The 24,630-nt window shown below is 36.8% G+C and overlaps 1 protein-coding gene across 2 annotated transcripts; it reads right to left on the bottom strand.

Moving 5' to 3' along the window:
• Window positions 1-4,327: 4,327 nt before the first annotated feature.
• Window positions 4,328-24,037, bottom strand: LOC121984560 (protein PELOTA 1-like). 2 transcript variants are annotated; one of them, XM_042537544.1, is made up of 16 exons: window positions 23,882-24,014; window positions 23,669-23,751; window positions 23,210-23,285; window positions 18,400-18,474; window positions 18,250-18,306; window positions 15,718-15,763; window positions 11,420-11,495; window positions 10,923-10,998; window positions 10,812-10,844; window positions 10,622-10,690; window positions 9,380-9,486; window positions 8,374-8,446; window positions 8,186-8,224; window positions 7,706-7,800; window positions 4,915-5,021; window positions 4,328-4,742 (listed from the first exon to the last, which is right to left on the bottom strand). In XM_042537544.1, exons 1-16 carry the CDS (start codon window positions 23,930-23,932, stop codon window positions 4,669-4,671), a joined length of 1,137 nt encoding a protein of 378 aa, XP_042393478.1. In that variant the 5' UTR covers window positions 23,933-24,014; the 3' UTR covers window positions 4,328-4,668. The 2 variants fall into 2 exon arrangements, with proteins under 2 accessions (XP_042393478.1, XP_042393479.1); XM_042537545.1 differs by lacking the exon at window positions 4,328-4,742 and having other exon boundaries at window positions 5,001-5,668; window positions 23,882-24,037.
• Between the last annotated feature and the right edge of the window lie 593 nt (window positions 24,038-24,630).

Below are 24,630 nucleotides of genomic sequence, written 5' to 3'. Positions count from 1 at the left end.
GGTGCAGATTCTTTTATTTGACTTAGATCGATTGGGGCAGCGTTTGAATCGATTCAACCGCTTGCTCATGAAATCGCAGCTTCGTGAATCGATCGGCCGATCGATTCAATACCTTGAATCGATCGGCTGATCGATTCAATCCCTTGAATCGATTGGCTGATCGATTCAGAACGATTCTGTGCTTCACACAGAATGTTCACGGATCGATCGACCGATCGATTCAGTACCTTGAATCGATCGGCTGATCGATCCAGACGCATTCTGTGCTGCGCATAACCTTACCAATCGATCAGCCAATCGATTGCCTTACCTTTAATCGATCGACTGATCGATTCAGAGGTAATTTGCCGCACAGCCATGTCTGAATCGATTTACCAGTCGATCTCTGACAGTGAGCCTATCACACACATAATCTTGTGACTTGCAGGAGCTTCTCTTGCCAAGAATCCGGTCCCCGACCTTCTTGGACTTCTCTTGCCTTGCATCTGGTCTTCTGACCTGCAAGAACTCTTTTTGCCAAGAATCCAGTCCTCGACCTTCTTGGACTTCTCTTGCATCTGGTCTTCTGACCTGCAAGAAACTCCTCCTGCAAACTCACAATGCATGATAGTTCCACCGTATTAACCTAAACTTAAATAATTGTCAACACATTGAAACTTCCAGGGCATGATTGCACCAACAGGTTGAACAGTACCCGAGACGCCTTCAAGAATTGGAAGGCGTCTTCGTACTGTTCACGGAAGGCACCTTCGGTGTTGTGGAAGGCGCCTTCCGCAAGATAAACTTCAAACTTTGTCGCAGATAAGGAGTAAGAAGTTCGGGATCAAACTTCGTAGGTTGGAGGCACCTTTAAGGCTATGAAAGGTGTCTTTCATGCTCTTTATAAGGGTGTTTCGCCCAAGGCTTTGAACACAACTTCCATAAGAGCTTCTGTTGGATCCCGTGATTGTTTTGATGTGATCAACCAAGTTAGGTTAGGTCTTGGTTGTTATTTGATCCCTGTGTCTAAATGTGTAGGAACTTAGGAACGCAGGAAGTCGAGCGGAAGACGCAACTAGCGAGAAGAACGGCACGGGAAGGGAGTCGACGGGCTCGGTGCGTCCGAATGACGAAAGAGCTGCGGAAGAGTACACCGGTAGACGAGAAGAACGTGCGCGGCGTTCGAGGAACGAGAAGCTGGGTCGAAAGTCTGCTCGAGGAGAAGGCCGAAAATTGGATTTGAGTAAGCCCTATTTCGATTGGCCAAAATTACCCAAGCGATCGGAGCTTCGAAAGAAGAGAAGCTGGAAACTATTTATACCATGCAGTCTGAGGCGCCTGAGACCAGACCAGTCCGAGGCGCCTCCATCACCTTGAAGGCGCCTCAGACCAGTCCGAGGCGCCTTCAAGAGCATTGGAGGCGCCTCAGACCCAATCTTCGTGACCGTTTGCAAACGGATAGAGCTTTATCCGGTCAAATTGCTTGGAGGCGCCCTCAACCCTCTTGGAGGCGCCTTCAACACTTGGGATAAGATTTCCAGGAGCTATATAAAGGCCCCTGGAGCTATAAAATTAATCAATCAACTCTATAACAACTTCCTAGCAACTTCTGTGCTCTCTTATTGTGTAAAAGGCTTCTCCTCCTTCAGAGAAGGAGACTTTTCTAGTGCGCTTTCCCACCGCCTTGGATTACCAACCCCTGGGTTGTAACCAAGTTAATTTCTAGTCTCCCTTTTATTTTTTGTTATTTCTTTTATTATTGTTGCTATCTTTTTTAGTTGAAAGTCTTGAGGAGGGTATACCCTGTTTTGCAGGCAATTCACCCCCCTCTTGTCGGCCTTGTTGCTCCAACAACTTCTACGCGTCCGATCGACTTTCCGACTGCTCCGACTTGCTGCTGTTGCCCAGCTACAACTCTACTATGACTGACTGACGCCAAGAAGTCGCCCAAACACAGAGTTTGAGTCGACCGACTATAAATAATGTTTGGTAAAAAGTTAATTACTGTACTTACTTTCTGAAAATAGGGAAGTCTAGTGTGTTACACTTCTCCGACTCTCTTTGTATTCGATTACTCATCCGGTGGTTCCGAAAGAGGACTTAGTGGATTACCTGTCGATAAGTCCACAGGACCTGGGTATTGGAGTAGGAGTTGCTAAAGACTCCGAACCAAATAAAAACCTAATCGTGTTTTTGCTTATTTTTTTATTTCGCTGTCTTACTTAATTTTCCGTTGCGCATCTTTTTTTTTTAACGAAAAGACATGCTTTTGAAAACCACGTGACCCCCCCCCCCCCCCCCCACGTGTGTCTCAACCCAACACTTACTTCGAGGTCCTTGGAGATATAGTATAAGTCTACTTAGATGTCCATGGCAGTGTTCTTGGAATCCATTTAGGGCATACCGCAATGAATCCTTATTCGTTACCGATTCTCCAAGGTTGTTGAGTTCCGTGATCAGTTCTTTGATCTTGGCGTGCAGTTGAGTCACCTTTTCCCCTTCTTCCATCCGAAGGTTAGTTAGTTGATTTCGGATGATGTCTTGTCTTGCTAGCTTGGCCTCCGATGTTCATTCATGAAACTCCAAGAATTTCTCCCAGAATTCTTTGGCCGAGCTATAGTTGTCGATGTGGTTAACTTCTTGAGGTGGTAACATGGTTAGCAAATGAAATTTTGCTTTTCCATTAGCCACGAAGTTAGCATGTTCCTTGTTCCAGGAAAACTCTTTTTTTTCTCCATGTTGATATTTGGGTATTGTAAAACCATATTTGATTATTAATAATAAATCAAAATCTATTTTAAAAAATACCTCCATTTTTTTTCATATTGCGAACTCCCTCCTCAAACTTTGGCAAGTGAATGTTAGATCTGACCATCTCCATATTGCTTAAGTTGACGATTAGTCCTTCTAAAGCGAGTCTTGCTCTGATGCCAACTGTTGGTCTCGTGTAACTCGGGGGGAGGGGGGTGAATAGCCTGTAATAAAAGGTCAGCACTTCTCTTGCTTATGAAACTCACTGAGGAACACGTTAGTTTAATAAAAAAATAAAAACATAAAAAGAAAGCAAGAGACACATAGATTTTACTTGGTTTATCATCGAAAAGATAACTAATTCAAGACCGTGAAAGCTCACTAAACTTCTCCTTTGATATTAGCAAAGAAAGCTCTTACATGCGTTGAAAGAAAGTAAGAGACACATAGAGGTTAGATCTATGTCAAATCTAACATTCACTTGCCAAAGTTTGAGGGGGGTGAATAGCCTGTAATAAAAGGTTAACGCTTCTCTTGCTTATGAAATTCACCGAGGAACACATTAGTTTAATAAAAAAATAAAAACATAAAAACATAAAAAGAAAGTAAGAGACACGTAGATTTTACTTGGTTTGCCATTGAAAAGATTACTAATTCAAGACAGTGAAAGCTCACTAAATTTCTCCTTTGATATTGGCAGAGAAAGCTCTTAAATGCGTTGAAAGAACTAACAAACTAACAAAAGGAAGAATTGAAAGTACGAGTGTGTTCTACAAAAATGCAAGAATCAGGATTCTATTTATAGCCCACTGATTAAACTAGCCTTTTGTTGACATGGCAGCTCTCGAGCCCCTCAACCCAGTCCGGGCGTTTGGACATGGTCACCTCTATTCACTTTATAACGACTTCCTGATAAGCGTTTATTGATTCCCGAGCGCTTAGACACGGTCCAAGTGTCTGGATTTGGCTGACGTGGCTCTATGCTAATCCTCTTCGCCGCAACGGCTCTGTGATATAACCCATTCTAATTCAGGTGCTTGGACCTGATCCGGGTGCTTAGACACGTTCAACTCAACGTTGACTTGTCTAGTTGCTTAGGTGATCCTTCGACCTTCTAGAGTTGAGCTCACCCGAATTTAACTTCGACTTTCTCCTCAAGCAATCTTCCTCTCCAACTTCTCGTCCCTAAAAAATGTCACATGCATTCTTCTTATTCGCCAATGTACTATTCCACAGCACCTCGTCCTTTGAATGCATCGACCCCATCGACTCACTTCCTGTGTCATCCTTCTCATTAGCTATGTCTTTCACTTGACTTCTTATGTTCCTAAATCCCTACACACTTAGACAAAGATATCAAATACGTAAAATCTAACTTAACTCAGTTGATCATCTCGAAACCAACTCAGAATACTTATAATATATACACATGTAAACCTATGAATCTAAGAAAATTTGACAGAAAGTTGGAATAATCCTATGGTAGATGTCAGATTCTTGAACGATACAACTTTTTCTACAATATTTACTACCTTCTATGTAGTCGAGAAGTTGATTGGCGAAGTCGGCTTCCTCTTCTCTATCAGGCAATTACTCATACTTTAAATCAACTATAACTTGAATGAAAATACAGAATTTTAGGGGGGAAAAGAAAATATAAAATACCAATAAACTACAAAGTGTGCACATCGACTCCTTTCAATCGACGCTCATCGAAAATTCAGCAGTTGCCCTAGTGACTTGGTGGAAAAAGCACCAAGTGCATACATGAGCAAGCATGCATAATATTAATTACATAATTAAGAGTGAGAGAATTTCCAACATTACTTATTGAATAACACATCATTCATTGGCTTCTGCTCACTAAGGGAAGAGCTGATGACAGATGAAGCTTGCATTAATATCTTAAAAGCTTCCTATAGTTGATTGATTGTTTGATCACATCTCAATGTCTTCCAAATCTGGCAGGGGAAACCTCAGTATAGCTGCAACTCCAGTCAACTGGGCCAACTCTGTTTTCAACACAAACAGGACAAAAGACATGATGATGAAACAACAAATTTCATTTGATGAATGTTGTAACTTGGAAAGGACACCATGTTATAGATTTGTTCATGTGAAAAGAAAGAACAATAATGAGAGACAAGTAACAATGAAAAGAATATATCCAATTACACAACTTACGTTCTCCAGATACATGCATTGAGGAAAAAATAAGCGCATTGCCACCTGATTCCTTCACTGATTCAACTAAGTTAACGTATTTTTGCCTTGTGGCAATGTCAGAATTTCTGAGGAAAAAAAAAAGAAATTATGTAAATCCTGCAATTCTAAAATTCAGATTTAGCATAAATAGAAAATCAACTAAACAGATTATGAAAGAACTTGCTAAATCCAAGACTTCATAAGCAGTCGACTAATTGCAAACAATTGTCACGTATAGTTCTTGAAAAAAGCAACATAATGAATATATAGCATATGAATTATTTGCTTCTTACTGTGGTGTAAATGTGCCTATTTCTTTTGCTTTCCAAGAGGCCAAAGGTTTTTCTTGTTATCAATCCTCTAATAAAATTTTGCCTTCAAATGCATTTGAACTCATTGACAAAAAATGTCCATCAAATGACAGCAATATTACTTTAGAAAGTTGGGTACAAGAGGTCAGTCAGCTTCAAGTTTGCAACTTTTTCCTTCAAGGAATAAAATTTACAAAGGCCCAAATTTGAAATTTTGTCTGTGAGAATGTAAATAATTATACATCATAGTGGCCAACTAAAATCAGGCCACCACTAGCTTGCGTATCTTGCATAAGCCTATTTACTGTCTCCCTTGTCTTGCTCCATCAAAATATGACATCTAGTGGTATATAGGGGCAGAACTTGGTGAAGGCCTCTTTCACAAAGAAGCTAGTTGAGGCCCCCTTTCGTGCGCATCTGTCCTGCATGGATAGCACTTTTAATATTTTTTAACCGTAATGGATTTTTATTTTTATTTTAAAGCATGTTATCAAAATCCCAGCTTCTTCGGCAAAGCAAGCCAATCAAGTCAAGCAGAACACTAGCCAGCTTTGAGTTTTGCACTTCTCCTCCCCCTTGGTTATAGATAAATTTTTTAAATGCATTAGTTAGCCTTATACATTGATAAATTAAATTTGAATATTAATACAATATTATGTTTGTATTTGTTGTATTGTGAAATTATGACAAAAAAAACTGCCAAAGAAAGAATAATAGTTGCGGCCACCTCAACAAGAATGCCCAATAAAGGTTTTTATAAATTAATAGAAAGTGCTGGAAGAAAAAAGAGTCCTCTCATAGCTAGTTGATGCCATGTAAATAAAGCTCGCAAATATTTTGGCAGCAAAGTACAGTTGACCAAGAGACAACACAGAATGGTAATTGTCTCACCATTTGGATACATTTTACTATTTCTTTCAATAAAATTATAGTCATAAACAATTATATATATGATTGAAAATTGAGATCAAGAGAGACAGTTCTTAACAATTAAGGATAAACTACTTAAGTTTATTATAAATGATGTAGCTTTGATATTAGGATTGTAGTATCATGGCAACTTCATGTGATTAACAAAGACGAAGAACATTTGTAGCTTTCATATCTAGAACTTTGGCAGTTAAAAAATAACTTGTAAACTACTTTAAATGTGCATTATGTATCAGTGTCAATTGATTCAGGTGATGAGACCACATTGGTCAGATTAATGGTATTGTAAATCTTCTCTTCTAGTAGAAAAAAAATATGGTACCATAAGCCCTAGAGATACACAGATGATTTTAATTACACGAATACAATTAGGCAACGGCAGTTCTTAATTTTTGGCGTTATAATTGACCACTACTGTAAATTGATTGGTTAGGTGGGTTTGGTACCTGTTTTATCTGCAGCAGTGGTCAGTTCTGATATTAAAAAAAATTACAAACTACGATAGTGATTGTGCTCTTGTAAGTGTTTAAAATCCTCTATGTACTTCACTAGGGCCCCTAGTACTGTATAATTTTTTTCAAGGGAAGAGAATGGTCAAGAAGATGTACAATGTCATTACAAATATAGTGTCATCACCAGAATCAATTGGACACTATGGCACTAATCTATGATGTGCTTTTCAATAATCCACAAGTTATTTTTTAAGTACCAAAGCTCTAAATGAGAAAGCTACAAGTCTCCACATTTTTGTTAATAACACCTAAGCGACCACAACACCATGATCATAGTATCAAAGCTGTGTCATTGCCAGAATTAATCTGACACTCCAGAATCAATCTATAAAGTGATTTTCGAATAGCCTACCAATTATTTTTTTATTATCAAAGTCACATCCTTTATAGGAAAATTGACTAGTTTATTCTTAATCCTTGAGTCTCTTGATCTTAGATTCTCAATCATATATGCAATTATTAGTGACTCTAACTTTATCAAAAGGAACTAGTAGAAAATATCCAAATGGTAAATTATACTTCGCTATCAAACAAATTGAGAACTATACTCCCATAGCATCAATTGCTATGAGAGCATAGTCTATCAATTTAGAGAAATCATCATGGCTGTGCTTTTGCTGGGTCTGTAACTTTTAAGTCCGATTTTTTTCTTTACAAAGATGAGAATTTGTTTTAAGATGGGAAAATATTATTCTTTAACAAAGAACTGATATTATAATATAGTATATGGTGAGTCATTGTGACAAATGTTTCCTTAACTGGATTCCATAGTTTAGTACATTTCTGCTTGATCAGATCATCACAAAGTTGCTGTCAAGATTATTAGTTGGCAAGGCCAACAAGCATATGGTAATTTCACAAATTAAACAATTGTTTGCAAATTTGTCAAAAATATCATTCTAGGACAACTTTTATGCACATAATTGCAACAAGTGCGTGAACAGATGGGTTATGTGACATAGAATGACTCTAATGCATAAATGGAGAAAGGAGAAGTAGTAAAAGAATATGTTTTACCTAAAAAGACTGTCTGTAATCAGAAGTGTTTGGATGGCCATTCGCTCATGCGCAATCTCAACATGTTTTGGTCCATAACAAGCACGTGCAGAATCCTGTATATGCACATGGTTTGCACTTTCAAAGAAGATGGTATCAAGCATAATATAATTATGGTCTGAAAAAAGTATCACCAAGACTTCATGTTAATGAGCTTAAAGTTCTTTAAATGGCTTTCATGTTTCAACATCTCCATTAGAAGCATAAAACTGTGAATTTAAACAGACACTGCAGTGACAAATCTAACAAAAAGTGGTCGATTAAATTCTCTTAGTTTAATTAGCAAAGCCTTCAGTGACAAGGATAATTTATATATAGGTCAACGTAGGTTTGTAACTTCATATGCTATCGTTTTTTTTTTAATGTATAAAAAAGAAGCTTTCATTTTTACGAAAAACAAATGCTTCAAGCTCATGCCAGCAGTAGTTCAAGATGGCTTACATTTGAAAGCATAGCATAGAAATCCTTCAAAGTGCGAACCTGAAAAAGAAATGAATTCTTTACATATACTAACAAGTTATCACAAAAAAGATGTGGATAAAAAAATGAAACCATGATATGAAAAACAAGGCACAAATCTGAAAAACAGACAAGATGAGACATTCATACTACTTTGAACATGTTACTACCTCTTGTGCAGCTTTTGTGTCTTTTATTAAAGTCATTACTGATGGGGCATCTAACACCTCCTTCAAGCTATGTCTGCAAAAAAAATGGACAAAAAATGAATTACGAAAACCTTCTCATTTACAATGTTGATGATACAGTTTCAAGCAAATGCTTAGAATGTCAAAACGTGAGGTCCAAACAACAAGTGAAAACAAATACGCATCACCACCAAGCAAGGTCCAACATAGTTTAACTCAGGGAAATAGTGCAAATATGGCCACAGGCTGAGTGTGGAAATATAAAGATGTTGTTTCGTGCTAATATATAGATGTTCAAGAGGAACTTTAACACATTAATAATAGCCACGCTAGTGGGTGGCTATGATTGTGCTAATAGGTACTTGGCATTCAAGTCAACTAACTTACTGATGACAAAATTTAAGTTACAAGCATGAAATATCTACTGAAGAAGAGAACATTTTGAAGCTTCCATGGGCAGACTTTAAATAACAAGTAAAAGACAAGTTTGTAAAAGAAGATGTTATCTTTTATATAGTTCCTGTGAGGTGTAAACAACTCAAACTCCATATTTAATTACAACAAACCATAAGTAATTGAAATAATTCAAATTTAAAATTGCCAGTGTGGAATTACCATTGGGCATTAGTACTGCTTGTGCATCATCATAGACTTCATGAGGATAAAGACCACTTATTCTAATTCTGCTTTGGGGCCTAAGAAACCAGGGTCAAGATGTGTGATGGATAGAGGAGCAGCTGTGTAACAATGTATGCTAGAAAGGCTATTGCTTTTTTGATCCATGAGGGCACTGGCAATCTGCTGATGAAGTCTTTAATATTCAAGGTTGCTTTAGTTGGATAGTTACTGGTGTTTTTTTAGGTAAGTTTGTCTTGATTGTATTCTAAGTTTTTACTACTTGTATTCATGTCAATCTTAAAAGATATTTTTGGCCTCGGCTGTCTTACTCAGGAGAAAAATATAATTCAAACAAGAGCTAGGGACTCACTTGTATCCAGAATTACAGTGAGCAAGAATTATGCGTGATTTATTCTCTATTATGGCTCTCAAGTCTCTTCGTTCTGCTTCTAAAAGCAAGTAGTCACGGAACTGATCCTGTAATGCAACATAAAAAAGCAAGTGTTGAATAACATATTCAGCACAAGAAAACGTGCCAAATTAAACTTCAATTTCTTCAAGCATTGCAGATGCATAAGTTGAAATTTTTTTTAACAAACTAAAATGTTTCAAACTAAAAAGAAACGCCCATGTCTAACAATACTCAAACTGTGAAAGGGGAGCATAGACTCACTGAAGTAAAATTCAACTACAAAAGTAATTCTATAATCTTAAATTCTCCTCAACATTTGTGTTAACATCAAGAGTTCAAGGAGCTTGATACCCGTTCTATAGTGTATTAACCTCTCATTGAAGCTACTCCCACTTCTATCCTCAATACACGAAGGGTCCCTGAGAGAAATAAGTATGTCAAGATAGAATCAGCCTTTTGACAAAATGGAGTTGTTCAGATATTAAACTCTAGAAATAGGACCAATCTCCATTAAAAAAACCATATGATCCATGTGAAGTCCTACTCAATTGTTTGGGCTAGCCTGAATAGACTGTGATCGCATGCTAGTTGACCAAGAGAGATTGTTGATCCAAGGATTCCTTGAGCCTTCAATATGTTTGGAATAGACCTACCAGCTTCTCCATAAATATTTATTGATTTTAATCTCTTTTGTGTAAGTTTAGTTGTCCAACTCATATAAATCCTATTTTAACTGAAGCTACTATCCTAAAGACTCAATATGAGTGTAGTTTAATGGCGCTAACTTGCCATTAGAAATTCCTTTGAGATAGGAGCCTGTTTTTGGTAGGATTTAGTAGGGTGATACATTTTCTTTGTTAATAACAATTGAGACTTGAGATAGATATAATATTTTCTTCATTTTTTCTCTTAAAGGTTAATAATGAACCATCAGATTGTCAGTATTTAACAAGTAGAAGTATCATAGCATACAAAGAAAAAATATGTTGTTTCAAGGATTTTTAAGGGCCTTAGGATTTACAAAGCTATTTCTTAAGTTAAACTTGAAATTTTGGCATAAATGGAAAAAATCCAACCGAGAAGAACAAATATAAGAGCACAAATGTTAAGAAAATAGCAGTGTAGCAGAATCATCAAGGTCATCAGATATGACACACAAGCTGCTCAAAATGTTGTTTTATAGAAGGTGATTGATTGAACCTTTGTGAAGCCTGGACTTCCAAGTACTACGCATTGGACAACTTTAAAGTCAATATGCTTCAGAAAAGCCTGTATGAGATGCATCATTTATCAGGCCCAACAAGCGGAAGGGATATGAAGCTTTCTCACTTAACCTTGATATAACTTCCAAAGAAAATTAGTTAAAAAGGATGTAAAACAGTGAAGTTACCTGGAGAACATTCTCAAAAAATTTCTTCAAAGCCTGAAAATTAAAGAGATCCTATTAATTTCTGCTTCAAAGGACATCGCCAAGACCAGTCACATGAATAGTAGAGCATACCGATTCATAACCAGCAACTGCAGGTCCATGCTTACGAGGAATAGAGGTCTCTATTCGGGCACGAGTAGTAGTTATGCTGATTCATGATAGATCAACTAGTTAATTAATTAGTTTCAAGGCATGCAGACACACACAGTGTAATGTTAGGTGTCAAATTCTTTGAACATCTCGATAAGCGGAGAAGGTAGCATAGAAAGGGACTTCTCAAACCATGTTGAGAATATTTTTTATTAGACTGAGAAACAAAACAAAAGGAGCTTGAGGTAACAAGTAATCCATACTATCTTATTAGTAATGGGCAGCAATAAAATAGACCAAAAAGAATGACACAGAAACACTTTCTAGAAGATCTATGGCAATAAGTGCAAGGTAAAATGTTCTAAAGCATGTAGGTAATGACATTCTTACAGGTAGTCTAGTAAAATAAGTAATCAAAAAAATTCAAGTAGCAAGGGTCTTCAGGATACTTCTGAGTTTAATTGTTTTAGTATCAGTACCTTCTCCCTACAAGGAACAAGTGAGCAAGTCCTTCTTGCATAAGTAAAACAGCAAGGTCAGCACTGGCGCCAGGATCTAAAAATTAGTTGCAACGTTTCAAGAATAAAACTTGAGAAAAAAAATATAGAAGAAGATGCAAAGATATGCTAATACTTGTTTATGTCTTGAATAGATTAAATGGTGATGCTCAAGGCGGAGGGAAGCTATGTAAGAACCCAATCAAATTACCAGTCAACAAGATTTATCTAATGGAATTTTCAATCCCAATTATCTGTGCCAGAAGGACAAATACTTTTTAGTTTGCATTGAGAAAAAGAAGCGTGTTTATCCATAGATAGCATTCCATGATATAAGAAAAATTTTATGGAGCACTTTTACTTGTCTTACAAAATTAATGAAGTTCAAAACATGGTTTAAAGTGCCGAGCCGAGACGATCGAAATGGGCGAAACATCAGTGACCGGCACCGGCACGACCCCGACACCAGACCCACGACAATTGTGACATGTTGCATGACCCCGTGGCCATAGCGGAGGGGCTGCTCAACACGCGAGTGGTGTCGGATTTTAAATTTTTTTAATTAAACTTAGGTTAATTATTTTAATCAACTCCTAGCTATGATGGAGATAATCTAAAGAAGTTTTATTAAACCCTAATAAAATTATCTAATTAATTTTATATTACATTTATTTTAATTTAAAAATTATAATAAAATTTTTATTTATTTATTTTCATATCTATTCCTTTTTAAAAAATTATTTTTTATATTGTTTATTTTGTTTATTTTTTAAATATTTATGTTAAATATTTTATTTTTTAATTAATATATTTTATATTTAAAAAATACCAAAACTATATCAGCATCGAAATTTTAACCTTGGTTCAAAAGGATCATATTGCAACCATTACAAGTTTACACTATCAAATATTTCTTTTCCTTTCATTTAATGTAAAGAGCTATATTTTGTATATGACATGGTTGGTTGTGTGTTCTCCATAACATAGCATGACCTTTTTCTGTTAAGGATTCAAAATTATCTTGATTGAGTATAGTAGGTTGATATTTGGGCAAAAATAAAAAGGGCACCCCTTTTAATCCAAATCAAAAGAGCCCTATTTGGATGTTTATCAAAGGGGCACCCTATTTTCCCAAAATGTACCCATAATCCTCCCCTCCATCAACATCATAATCATGGCCACTACACGCTCCCGCCCCCCTGTCTCTCTTCACTCCCCCTTTGAGTCTTTGACTCCACATACAAGGTCGTGAACACTACCTCACACAGAGGAGGAAGGCAATATGGTCACCAACAATGAAGGAGTTGGTGGTGAGGGCAATCACGACCTCATGCACATGGTGGCGACCTCGTGCATGCATGGTAGTGACTGCGATCTCACGATCAACAACAGCCACAACCTGACGCACAATGGTTGTTGAGACCTTGCACGCGATGAAGCTCACAACTTCGCACAGATTTGTAGCAACAAGCTCAAGGAGGTGGGAATGCAAACAAGGGGAGGGAGACAACTATGGTGTTAACTGATGAGGGGAGACAGACCAGGGGATCCACATCAACAATTTCGATGGAGGGGAGGATGACCAGGGCATTTTGGAAAAGAGGGTTATCTCTTTGATGAAAATCCAAACGGTGCCATTTTAATCATTTATTGTAACAAAGCAAAGCTGCCATAATAATCATTTAGATAAAAGGGGAGTCGTCTCAATTTTCGCCCTTGATACTTTATCTCTTGTAGATTATAAACTACCAAATTCTCTATCTTATGAAGGCAGGCAGAAAACAAAAAAAACAACATGGCATCTTGATAGGCCATGACTTCCCACTCAAAGTTATGATGTTATGTGCTTTCAAAAAAGTCCTATAATGTCATGATTTCACACACACTGGTTTTGTAGATAGAATGAAGTGGACAATTGATCCTGTCTGAAAACTGCAGAGATGGTGCGCCGGAGATGGTAGATTGATGGTTGACTGGAAGAAGATCTTTTACTCCTCGGAAAGGCTTCCTTCTGCTCCTGCGCACATGTAGCCAGGCCAACAAAACGTCAACATCTAGAAACCAAGGGGGAGAGTCCCTGGCAAAGGCCCTCCGATGCTCAAGTCAGTACTAGTCCGGTCGAGTGAATGAGAAACAGTAGAGAACGTGCACGCAAGAGAAAAGTGACAGATATTCAGAGAACGTACCTTCACCCAAGACTCCCCTTTTATATACCACTTCATATCCTCCGTAATCATGAGGTGACAAAGTGTGTCAGAGTTTGTTAGGTAAAGGGAAGTGTACAACCTAGGTAATGTGCAATAATTATCCAAGGAATCTTCCCTATACCCACATGTATACCTCTTTTATCGTTTATAGCTTCTGTTATTACTGAGGTTGATGAAAGAATATACTGTTATAAATGATCTGGGAGACATAATGGTCCCTGAAGAACTTTCCAGAAGAATATTCTCTGACACATAGTTGTTATTCTGACATGTTGGAATTCTCTGAGCATACTGTCGGCTGAGTATATCTTGGCCGGACTATAAATCCGGCCGTCTTTATATATGTCCTCACATTGAGATGCTTTGTTATGTATTGAAGGCCACGTAAAAATCCGTTCGAGAAATAATATGAGAGCCCATGTGTTCTGGAAATCCGTTTGAGAACTTGTGCATACTATAGATTCGCTCGGTCCGCAATAAGAAGATAGTCGCCTTAGGCCCAGTCAGTATTTTGTCCGTCTGGGCGTACACTGGGATTCCGGAGAAGTGAAACTATGTTCTGAGAGGTTCGGTTGGTATTTCGAGCCAAGGTGTCTTAGGCCCGGTCAGTCTTCTGTCTGTCCGGGCGTATAATAATTTGTAGGTAAGGCTCACTTGGCGTCCTGACAAGATTTATAAAGTTACTTACCCTTATGCATGTGATAGATGGACATGTAGTCATATAAGCCCGTTTAATCTTATTATTAGACCAATACTCGTATGGCTGACCGGTAATCAGGTTGACCGAGCATATGTACAAGGGCTTATATAGAGTAATGCATTCAACCCTAGGGGTGTTCATTATTCGGGTCAATCCATTAACCCGCCTGATTCAAATAATATTCGGGTTATTTGGTTTGGTTAAATGAAATTCGGGTCGGTTGAATGAATAGATCAAGTATTGGGTTAATGGGGGTTGAATAACCCGCCCGAAACCCGAATAAGGAATTAATATATATTTTTTAATTTTTTTTAGTATAATCTTTGGAATCTTTGGAATGTGTAAGTTTTTTTCTTATATCAATGAAACTATTTTATCAAATTTGGAGCTTATTTATTTATAAATGTAAATTATTAAGAGTTTATTTATTTAAAGAAGATTGAAAATTTGAAATGAAAAGAAAATTGGGTTAATTGGTACCCGAACCGAATAACCCGAATTAGTTTCGGGTAATTCGGTTTGGTTTATAGCTAATTCGATTTGGTTCTTGGTTGGATTTAGAAAATTATAAAATCCGAATAACCCAAATAATCCGAACCGAACCAAATGAACACCCCTATTCAACCCTCCCTTCCTTTGACCAAGTCTAATACTGGTCGAATGTGAGGTGGATCGGTCATTCCGACCGGCCCACAAGGACGATCGACCTCCAACTCAATCAGCTATTAAGTGACCGGGTACACTGTCTCCTTAGTTCAAGGGTAAAGCACTGTACCCCTTGCGTTTGACCGACCTAAGGGCTAGTCGGCCTTTTTCCGCCCAGCTCGGAATCTGATCGAGCTGATTCGGTGAGCCTTAACACTGGGCAGCCAACCAGCGCCAGGTGGAGAGATGTCGTCCTTCATTGACTTTAACTGCCACATCATATTGACTTTAAATACCACGTCATCTCCTGGGTCCATTCACTATAACCCGTATCAACAATAGATATTCCAATGTGGCAAAAGGTGATTCACTCGCCCCCAGCGCCCCCGCCAAGCCATCCCTAGGCCAACACGGAGGAGGTAAATCATGGGTGACTACTAGCCATTAGTGCAAGTGGCCAAGGCATGGGGGAGGGCATGCTCGAGCGCGCCAAGTTTCAACCCCAAGACATCATGTGGCAACACCCCATTTCTCAACCACCGCACCGCCCCGAGGGGGCAACAATAGATATTCCAAAATCTAATATGTAAAAGATCTATTTTGCAACAATAAGGAATACTAATGCCATGTAAAAGAGATTCTGACATAGCTATGAAGAGAAACAGCAACTTAGCAAAAGGAACAAAAAGAAAATACTCGAGAACACTATCCAAGTTAAGGAAGCATACCACAAGCCTGATGAAGAATATCAAGAGCTACTGAGTCCCAAATTTCCTAAAAAAATCAGGAGAATTGATCAATTAAAATTGAAAATGAATCGCAGGTGCATACTCAGAAGAATGATCATGTAAAACTAAATTACAGGAACACACACCAACAAAATAATTATCAACCTATATCCATGTAAGTCGAAACAATTTGGGACAGCTAGATGGAATTTATCTAAGCATTGAGTCAAAGCTATCTTACTAGTAATTAACTCAACAAAATAATACAATACTTAAATCAGAATATTTTCCAAGCTGACGGACAATGCTGCCATATGGGTAAAGCAAAGTATTTAAATGAATACTGTTTTAAGGTATGACTTTATGGGAGAGTTCATCCACCATTTATTTGACAACAAAGACTGTTAACATTAATGCCAATCAATTTAAATTTCAAATTTTGAATTGATATTGAATTTTGAATATTTTTTCTATTTTGGCTTGGAATCTTTTTATGAGTTTAATAGAGCATTTGCTTCCTATTTATGGTTGAGTCTATTAAAGTGGTGCCGCTTCAATGTAACGGGCATTTTTTTACTAATAAAAATTCTATTTTTTAATAAGATTTCCTACGTAAGGTCATGTTGTAGGGATTTAGTGGGCTAAACATGTGAAAAGCGTAGCGGAAAATTTACTAGATCCTCTCCCAGAAAACCCATGCGAAGGCAAAACAATATACTAAGTTTCATGATTATAGGGTTATACCTTTGATGCGTGCATTCAATCTCCCGACAGCTAGGATCTCAGCACAATCACACGTTCGTGCCTCTAAAGATATCCACACGAACAAGCTTCTCGTCCGTCTCACAAACTCAAGGATCGGAGAAGAAAACCACCTAAGGTTGTGCTAGCAACCAAGATAGGATTGGCCAACAGAAGGAAGGTGGAAGAAGACTAAAAGTTTTTTATCTAATGAAAATTTTATCCATAAATCATATTTATATCTATCTCATGAATACCAAAGGGTTTTGCCCTTTGGTCTTCCAATCCAATGATTCAAAATTGATCATTCAATCAAATGGTTCAAAATTGGCCATTCATCTTCCTTGGTGAATTCAAGTTCACCCAATGAGTCTAACTCATTAAACCTCATCAATCTAAATTGACTCCATGAACATCAATCCAAATTGACTCCATGAATCTAATTCGAATTAGACTCAATCCAATAATTGGATCCAATTGAATCTAACTCAATGAGTCTAATTTGGATTAGATTTAATCTAATGATCCATCATATGAACCCATCTTTAAATTAACGCATTCTTTGTGTGTGACCCAATGGGTTCTCGTAATGTTGTCAATGTATTAAAATTAACATTTTAGATACATAAGCAATGAGTGACATCTAGCAAGGCATCATTGCTACCCAAGTGATGAGAATGTCGAGATCCGACTTAACCTTTCCGTAACTATTATCTTGTATGACTTGGTCCTTCTATTCTTGATAACTAGATTGATCAATGAGGCATAGACTGTGTCATAATCTTATCAATCTTTGTGTTTCTTGATCTCTAAGTAGACACACGCAATCAAATAAGCTCAATATCTCATATTGACTTATTTGAGCATGGTCATGCTTTCTTGTGTCCTACTAATTAAGGGACTCACAGATATCACTTCCATTATATGGAAGAGATAGATCTCATCTATATCACTCACATCCCTTCGCATAAGTTATTGCATATGCAGTGATCGACTTTATAGTCCACCCTGTTACAGGTGACGTTTGTCGATACCAAAGTATACAATGTCTTATGTAAGAAACCATAGTGACTTCAGGTCTAAGGACTATTCATACCAATAGTCACATGAGAATGTTTATGACACTCATATAACGATCCATGAAACATTCTCATTGCGGGTCATTCAGTATATATTCTCTAATATATACCCATGTGTCAACCTGATATCTTATATCCACGACTTGTGAAATTAAGTAATTCGTTGACCGACATGCTAGTTTCAACGCATTAATATTGTCCTTGCATATTAATGCTTGACCAAAAATAGTTAAGAATAGTGTTCTATGTATATCTACAATATCTCACTATCAATTTAACCAATTGATATGTTGTAGATTAGAACCTCCTACTCTAGGATATTATTATACTTATTCATTCGGTACGAAATTGAAATAAATATAATAACCAACTTTGTCTTTTATTAATAATGAAATATGATACAAAAGGAGCTCTTTACAATCATCTCATAATTGGTACTAGGGCTAATACTAACACATGTTGCATCAAACACAATAAAATAATAGTTTGCAGCAAGGTTTCAAAAGCAACAAAACAGTTTATGTATTTAGTATATGTAATGACTAAATATCAAAGTAGAAAGATAAAAATTAGGGCACGGTAAGATTTTATACTCAGTAGCTATATCTATAATAGGGAAAGTTCAGGGCCATGTTTCTGAATTTCCAACAGACAGAAAAAGTATTTAAGATTATTTAATTGAGAATTTTTTTGGTAGAAAATCAGATGGTACCTTTCTTATCAAAAGTGGCCTATGCGGCTCAATCTCTAACGTATGGAATTGTCCAATCTGTGTCAAGCAAATTAGCAACTCTAGAAAGTTGGTCATGTGAGAAAGCTAAGCTTAGTTCAGAGAACTTAACATGTTCAGGGAAGAGGGTACCTTAACATGTTCACTCTCAAGGATATTCTTTCCCCTTATACGCAATACTGATCCCTCTTTATCATAATCCACATTCTGAACAAAAAACACAATGTTCAGCATCAAAGAGTTGATTAATTTACACAGATACAACATGAACCAAAATGCAATGCTTGATACTTAAAAGTAAAACTAAGAGAGTGTTGTCTAGAACAAAAAGTTAAAAACTTAATAGCAGAATTAACCAATACAGTGTATTTAGTTGTGTAAACTGAAAGATGAGCATGCATAATAGGCTAACAAAAATGTACGTGTCTTATGTTAAAAGGTGAAACTTTATTTCTAGTTGCAACATAGGCAATGGAGAAAGCTATTAGCAAAGCCACCAAATCATGGTTAAAAAAATTAGAGCAACCAAATAAGTAACTGGATCTTTCTAGAAAGAACAAAGCTATTGCTTTATTTACAAATTACAAATTCACAAACTAGTTACCAGATTCTCAAAGGTAGAATTAACATAAGAATCCCCCAAACTTAAAGGAAACAGAGGAGATATCAAACCATCTCACCATTTTTCCTTTTTCATGATTTCCACACATCTTTTACTAAGACAAGGCTGCTTTATACTTGTGTTACCTCAAGTCCTTTGACCATTCAATACACAATGTTCAGCATCAAAGAGTTGATTAATTTACACAGATACAACATGAACCAAAATGCAATGCTTGATACTTAAAAGTAAAACTAAGAGAGTGTTGTCTAGAACAAAAAGTTAAAAACTTAATAGCAGAATTAACCAATACAATGTATTTAGTTGTGTAAACTGAAAGATGAGCATGCATAATAGGCTAACAAAAATGTATGTGTCTTATGTTAAAAGGTGAAACTTTATTTCTAGTTGCAACATAGGCAATGGAGAAAGCTATTGGCAAAGCCACCAAATCATCGTTAAAAAAATTAGAGCAACCAAATAAGTAACTGGATCTTTCTAGAAAGAACAAAGCTATTGCTTTATTTACAAATTACAAATTCACAAACTAGTTACCAGATTCTCAAAGGTAGAATTAACATAAGAATCCCCCAAACTTAAAGGAAACAGAGGAGATATCAAACCATCTCACCATTTTGCCTTTTTCATGATTTCCACACATCTTTTACTAAGACAAGGCTGCTTTATACTTGTGTTACCTCAAGTCCTTTGACCATTCAATATGGTGCTTTATACCTTTGTTTTATCACTAGTTTCTAAAGAATGGAATTCGACTGAGTCAGCTACTTCAAAGCATTTATATTTATCCACCAAAGTTTTCCTTTAATTAGCTTAATGACTTTTTTGTGCTAGATTTGTGACAGCCGTATGGAATTATCCACACACAAAAAGAGTTCACAAGGGACATTACAATGTTATTGGTATCACAACAACAGTAGAAGTACATCTAACAACTCACCATAGGTTGGCATGTGGATGAGTAGAAGATAAAAAAATGTCAATAACCTCGTAAGAAGAAACATAAATGGCAAAGAATAAGGATAGAAAATAATATAAGAAGAAACATAAATGCAAATGCACCATAACATCTCATGTCTATCCATCGCAAAGGTATGCCAAACTCCATCTCAAACCTCTATGCTACATCTTAGGTGAGAACCACATGCTCAACCATTAAAAAACGTGTCACTTATATCAACCCAGGGGGACACTTCAGCATCATGTTGGAACTGCAAGACCTTGTGAGATCCAATTAGGCATCAATAATACCCAAATATCACAGGTCCACAATATCTCCAATTAGGTAACACCTCATCACTTCTATGCTTATGGGAGTGGGATGCTACTGGTTATCCATCTTGCCACTGAAGTAGGGCTACAGCATGGTCTTTCATGTGGACCTCTAAGCATCCCTCGATGTCATGGCTAGATATGTGCAAGCCTAAAGAAGAAAGTGGCTTGGGATTTCGGGACTTGCGGGCTTGGAACCTAACCCTCCTAGCTAAGGTTCTGCGGTGGATAGAGATGAAGGACGCCCTTTGGATCAAATGGGTTCATCATACTTACTTGAGGTGTGTTGATGTATGGACATAAGAGGCAGCCCACTCGGATTCCCTTCTGATCAAGTGACTACTACAAATACAATATCTTATATTATTGGTTGGTGGGTCCCCGGAGGCTGTTAGACAAAGACTGGGAGACTGGTTCAATAAGGATGGAGGGATAGCACGGGCATATGATTTTTTTTTTGGCATCATAGTCCTAAGAAGCCACGAGCCCAAATAGTGTGGAAGACTTACTTACAGCCGAGTCATGCGACTACCTTCTCGATGTTGGCATAGTGGCTTCTCCACATCAAAAGATCAATAATACACTTTTTGGGCAAGTACTAGGTATTGGAGACACAGGAGCACATATTCTTCTATTGTGGAATTATGGATGAGGATCACCTACCGATGGATGGAGAGTCTTCGAAAAACATTACCGTGGGAGTCGAATGCTGACAAAGGCTCACCATCTTGCCTTGTCATCTATGATTCATTTTGTATGAAAGGATCGAAATGGAAGTTTCCTAGGTGAGGTAAGACATTAAAAGGATCTTCAAGTGTGTGCAAATTCATGTATGCTAGTCCGGGGTGTTTTCTCAGATTTGATGCTTTGTCAGACATGAGGAACTCCTAAACACCGGTAGTTGTACTCTGATTCGTGCTATAAATTTTACTAATCCAAAAAAAAAAAAGATAACACTTAACCATCGAAATCCACAAACTATCTATTAAGTAACTTAGTCTCAAGTTAGATGACAAAAAAAAATACCATAACCTCTATATTCCACCATGATTGTAATGGCCCTTATGATGTCCAATTAGGTGTCAACAATACCTAACTGTCGCAGACCTATAATTCCTCCATTCATGTGATCCCCAGTTAGGTAGAACCTAACAATCACAAGTCCACAACATATCTAAAATTCATAAGGTCTTCAGTTAGGTATTAAAAAATCCATAATGTCAATCTCTAGTCACGCATGAGCAAGATAAGAGATATATCTTTGCATTCTTAAATAGCAATAATAACTCTAAAGAAAAATAAAAATAATAATTATATTCAAGTAACTTTAAACAACAATAATAACTCTAAGAAGGTACTAATAAAATCTTTGAGCGTGATAAGTAAAACAACCGCATTATAACATCGGGACATGAAGAATCCAAGATAAATAATGAACTACATAAGTAAAATAACAAATATTTAAAGGAGTTTTTATCAACAGAGGATTTCAACCCAAGCATATTGATTACCATCTTATTAAGGTCAAGTCAACAAAAGAGCTAATATCTCAATCAAACTACTCCTAGGGTTTTCCATAATCCTCTACCCTGATCACCACTGAACATGACAAATTTCCAAGTCCGACACAAGGTTTAACAACTTTTGACATCACACATCCACTCTGATGATCCATATCTATCCCCTAACAACATTAGTGGTCATTATTCAAATTCTATCCTCAACATAAGCATATGTGCATAGCAATACCTACTAAATAACAAATATTTCACCTTGTTTCGCTTTCAAAACCAAAGCTTTTATCACCACCATAATGTACTAATCCCATAATGGATCGTACCAACACAAACTTAGAGCAAATCGTACACAAGGTTTAAATCTTAATATCTTGCCTTGGGACTTAGCAAAATTCTCTCATTCCTCGTATACATCACCCAATACATATTTAGGAGCAAAGGTGTCATCAAATAGTCATGAATGTCAACATAGCCAAACTCATTTTCCTCTTTATCCAAACTCAACTGGAAGTCAAAATTTATAATGTTAGGACCCATACCATTTATAAACCTAGGACGAGGATAAACACGAGACAGACAACTCATCCATAACCTCGCTTCTAGTTCTCCAAATAAAACTACCCTCTTCTAATTTTTTAGTCCCTATAATGCCACAAGATACACAAACATGGTCACAACACCCCACATAGCCACCTTGAACACACTTTCCCCAAAATGATTCAATGTTGTTGCACTACACAATATAAGTTCACAATACATCACATGTTAGTTTGTGGGGAGCAATGCAAATTACATATACATCTCTCACTTACATAAACAATCCCACCGAACCATGTTGATGACAGAGGTTGGCAACACAATCAAGATACTTATCCTCTTAATTGGTGCTCCTCGCCAACCAAGGCATTTGGTTGGAACCCTGAACTTAACAAAATCACCATGTAAGCAAGGGAGGGAGACACTACCTCAAAAAAAGAATTTTTTTCGCCTCTTAAGATACATGTACTCGTGTTATGATGCTCATTGCACTTGGTCCCTTAAATCAGTAGAAAAATGTTTTAGAGATGATTTTGATGAAAAAGCAAGGACAACAACACCAATTCTCAGTACCTCTTAAACCTACCAAAACATGGTGACACAAGGAGAGGAGTTAGTGCAAAGCAGGGAGGAGGGAGGAAAGAGTTACATACGTAGAGAAGGTGTTTAATGCCTACTATTAGAGAAATTTTGGGCTTGCAATGCTCAAGGAGGTTGGCTTTGTTGTTTGCTGACCTAAGGAGGACGAAGATGCTCAGCTCAAATTGAAAGGAGACAATGTTGTACAAACAGGAAAAATACATGTAACAGTACAAGAAGGTTCACAGTCTTGAGGGGCTCAAGAAGAGGCATGCATAGTGAGAATTCATTCTTAACAATTTTGCCAAACACACATTCTAATATGAATAAAAATTCATCACACTAATCTCAGGAACATTTGATATAACTACCATACAAAATGGTACAATTAATTCATAATTCATAAAACTAAATTTACCTCAACTTTAATTTCCAACTTTAACTTAACACGCTCAGTGTCTCGGCCTCCAGATGCCAGATCACGTACAACCTTCCTGTGGCACAAAGGAGACAACAAATTCATTACGCACAGTGCTTAGAAGAACCCAAAAATGATTTTAAATACAAAACATGAGCAAGAATAAAGAATAGATTAATCCTTAAACATAAAGTTAATTGGAAATTGATCTCATTCCACACAGCAATTACATGTTCCCAAAGTTTTATCATGTTAGAAAAAATTAACAGAAAGAATAATCGTAGGCCTTGAAATTGTGAACTAGCAAGCTTAAAATATACCCCCTAACTTAAGGGGCTCGAGGTAAATTAAAAAATATAACCCACTGGTCGATATAAAATACAAGAAGTAGCTATGCTCTATGACCATAGTTTCAGCCACTGACACAGACAATCGAAGAAGTAACACAAGAAACCACACCTGACAGTAACAGCTTGAACTGAATCGCCAATACAGATCAGATTGTAGGCATGCCACATATCATCGTCCTCTTCTGGGACGATCTGTGGAAGAATAAACACCAAGCATAAGTCCTCGGTTTCAGAACAAATCTAGGGTTCATATCTAAAAATCAGGACACAAAAATATAACAAAAACCGCAAAATCAAAGAAAAGAAAGATGTGAGCGGAGACTTTGACGCATCCGGGGCCGCGACGGACGAGATCACGATGAACAAGCTTCATGATCTGTGATTGGAAAGGAGAACGGCGGGAGAGATCGAGCGATCGCTTGGTGGCTGTTTTGCTCGGCAAGCGGAGTCCACACCTATTTAAAAAATCCAGAGTTTTTTTTTCTTATATATAGAGAGAGACTTTTTCCACGTATTCCTTTCCTTTTTTATTTTAAATATTACACGTATTAAATTTTTATCTTTTAATCATCCAAATAATACCATAAATAACTTACGACCATGTCTATTTACGTTTTAAAGGTGTGATGCAATAGGAATTGTCATGGGATATATTTATAATTGGATTTCTAATTATAATATATTTATAGAAATTTTGTTTGCGCAATTAAAATATACTGACATATTTTTAAATTTATTTTAATGACTGATAAAATTTTTTTATAAGATCATCAATAATCTTCAGATTAGTCAATGAGATTAATTAGATGTATCATCTAGGGCTATAGTGTATTAATAGAATATCTAGATTATCATACAGATATTTACGATTCAATACTCATTTATGATGAATTTATAAAAAAAAATCTTTAAATGAAACATCAACTAAAAGATGATAACTTTTTGATTATCCATGACTTTTCAATTTATCCAGATAATAAATAGAAAAACATTCATTAGTTTTTTTTGTTTTAACAGGTGTGATGCTGTAAAAATACTGATAGAGTAATTTAAAGGATTAGAATTTAAATG

This window comes from Zingiber officinale, chromosome 5B, assembly GCF_018446385.1.
Source record: "Zingiber officinale cultivar Zhangliang chromosome 5B, Zo_v1.1, whole genome shotgun sequence".
Taxonomy (NCBI): domain Eukaryota; kingdom Viridiplantae; phylum Streptophyta; class Magnoliopsida; order Zingiberales; family Zingiberaceae; genus Zingiber; species Zingiber officinale.
The sequence above is the reverse complement of the archived record's forward strand: the minus strand, read 5'-3'. Positions and strand labels throughout refer to the sequence as shown.

Coding starts and splice junctions, on each gene's coding strand:
- LOC121984560 (XM_042537544.1), bottom strand. CDS start 23,932: ATGAAGCTTGTTCATCGTGATCTCGTCCGTCGCGGCCCCGGATGCGTC. Junction 23,286..23,668: donor GTTCAAGCTGTTACTGTCAG/GTGTGGTTTCTT, acceptor TTTGTGCCACAG/GAAGGTTGTACGTGATCTGG. Junction 10,691..10,811: donor TTTTTGAGAATGTTCTCCAG/GTAACTTCACTG, acceptor CATCTCATACAG/GCTTTTCTGAAGCATATTGA.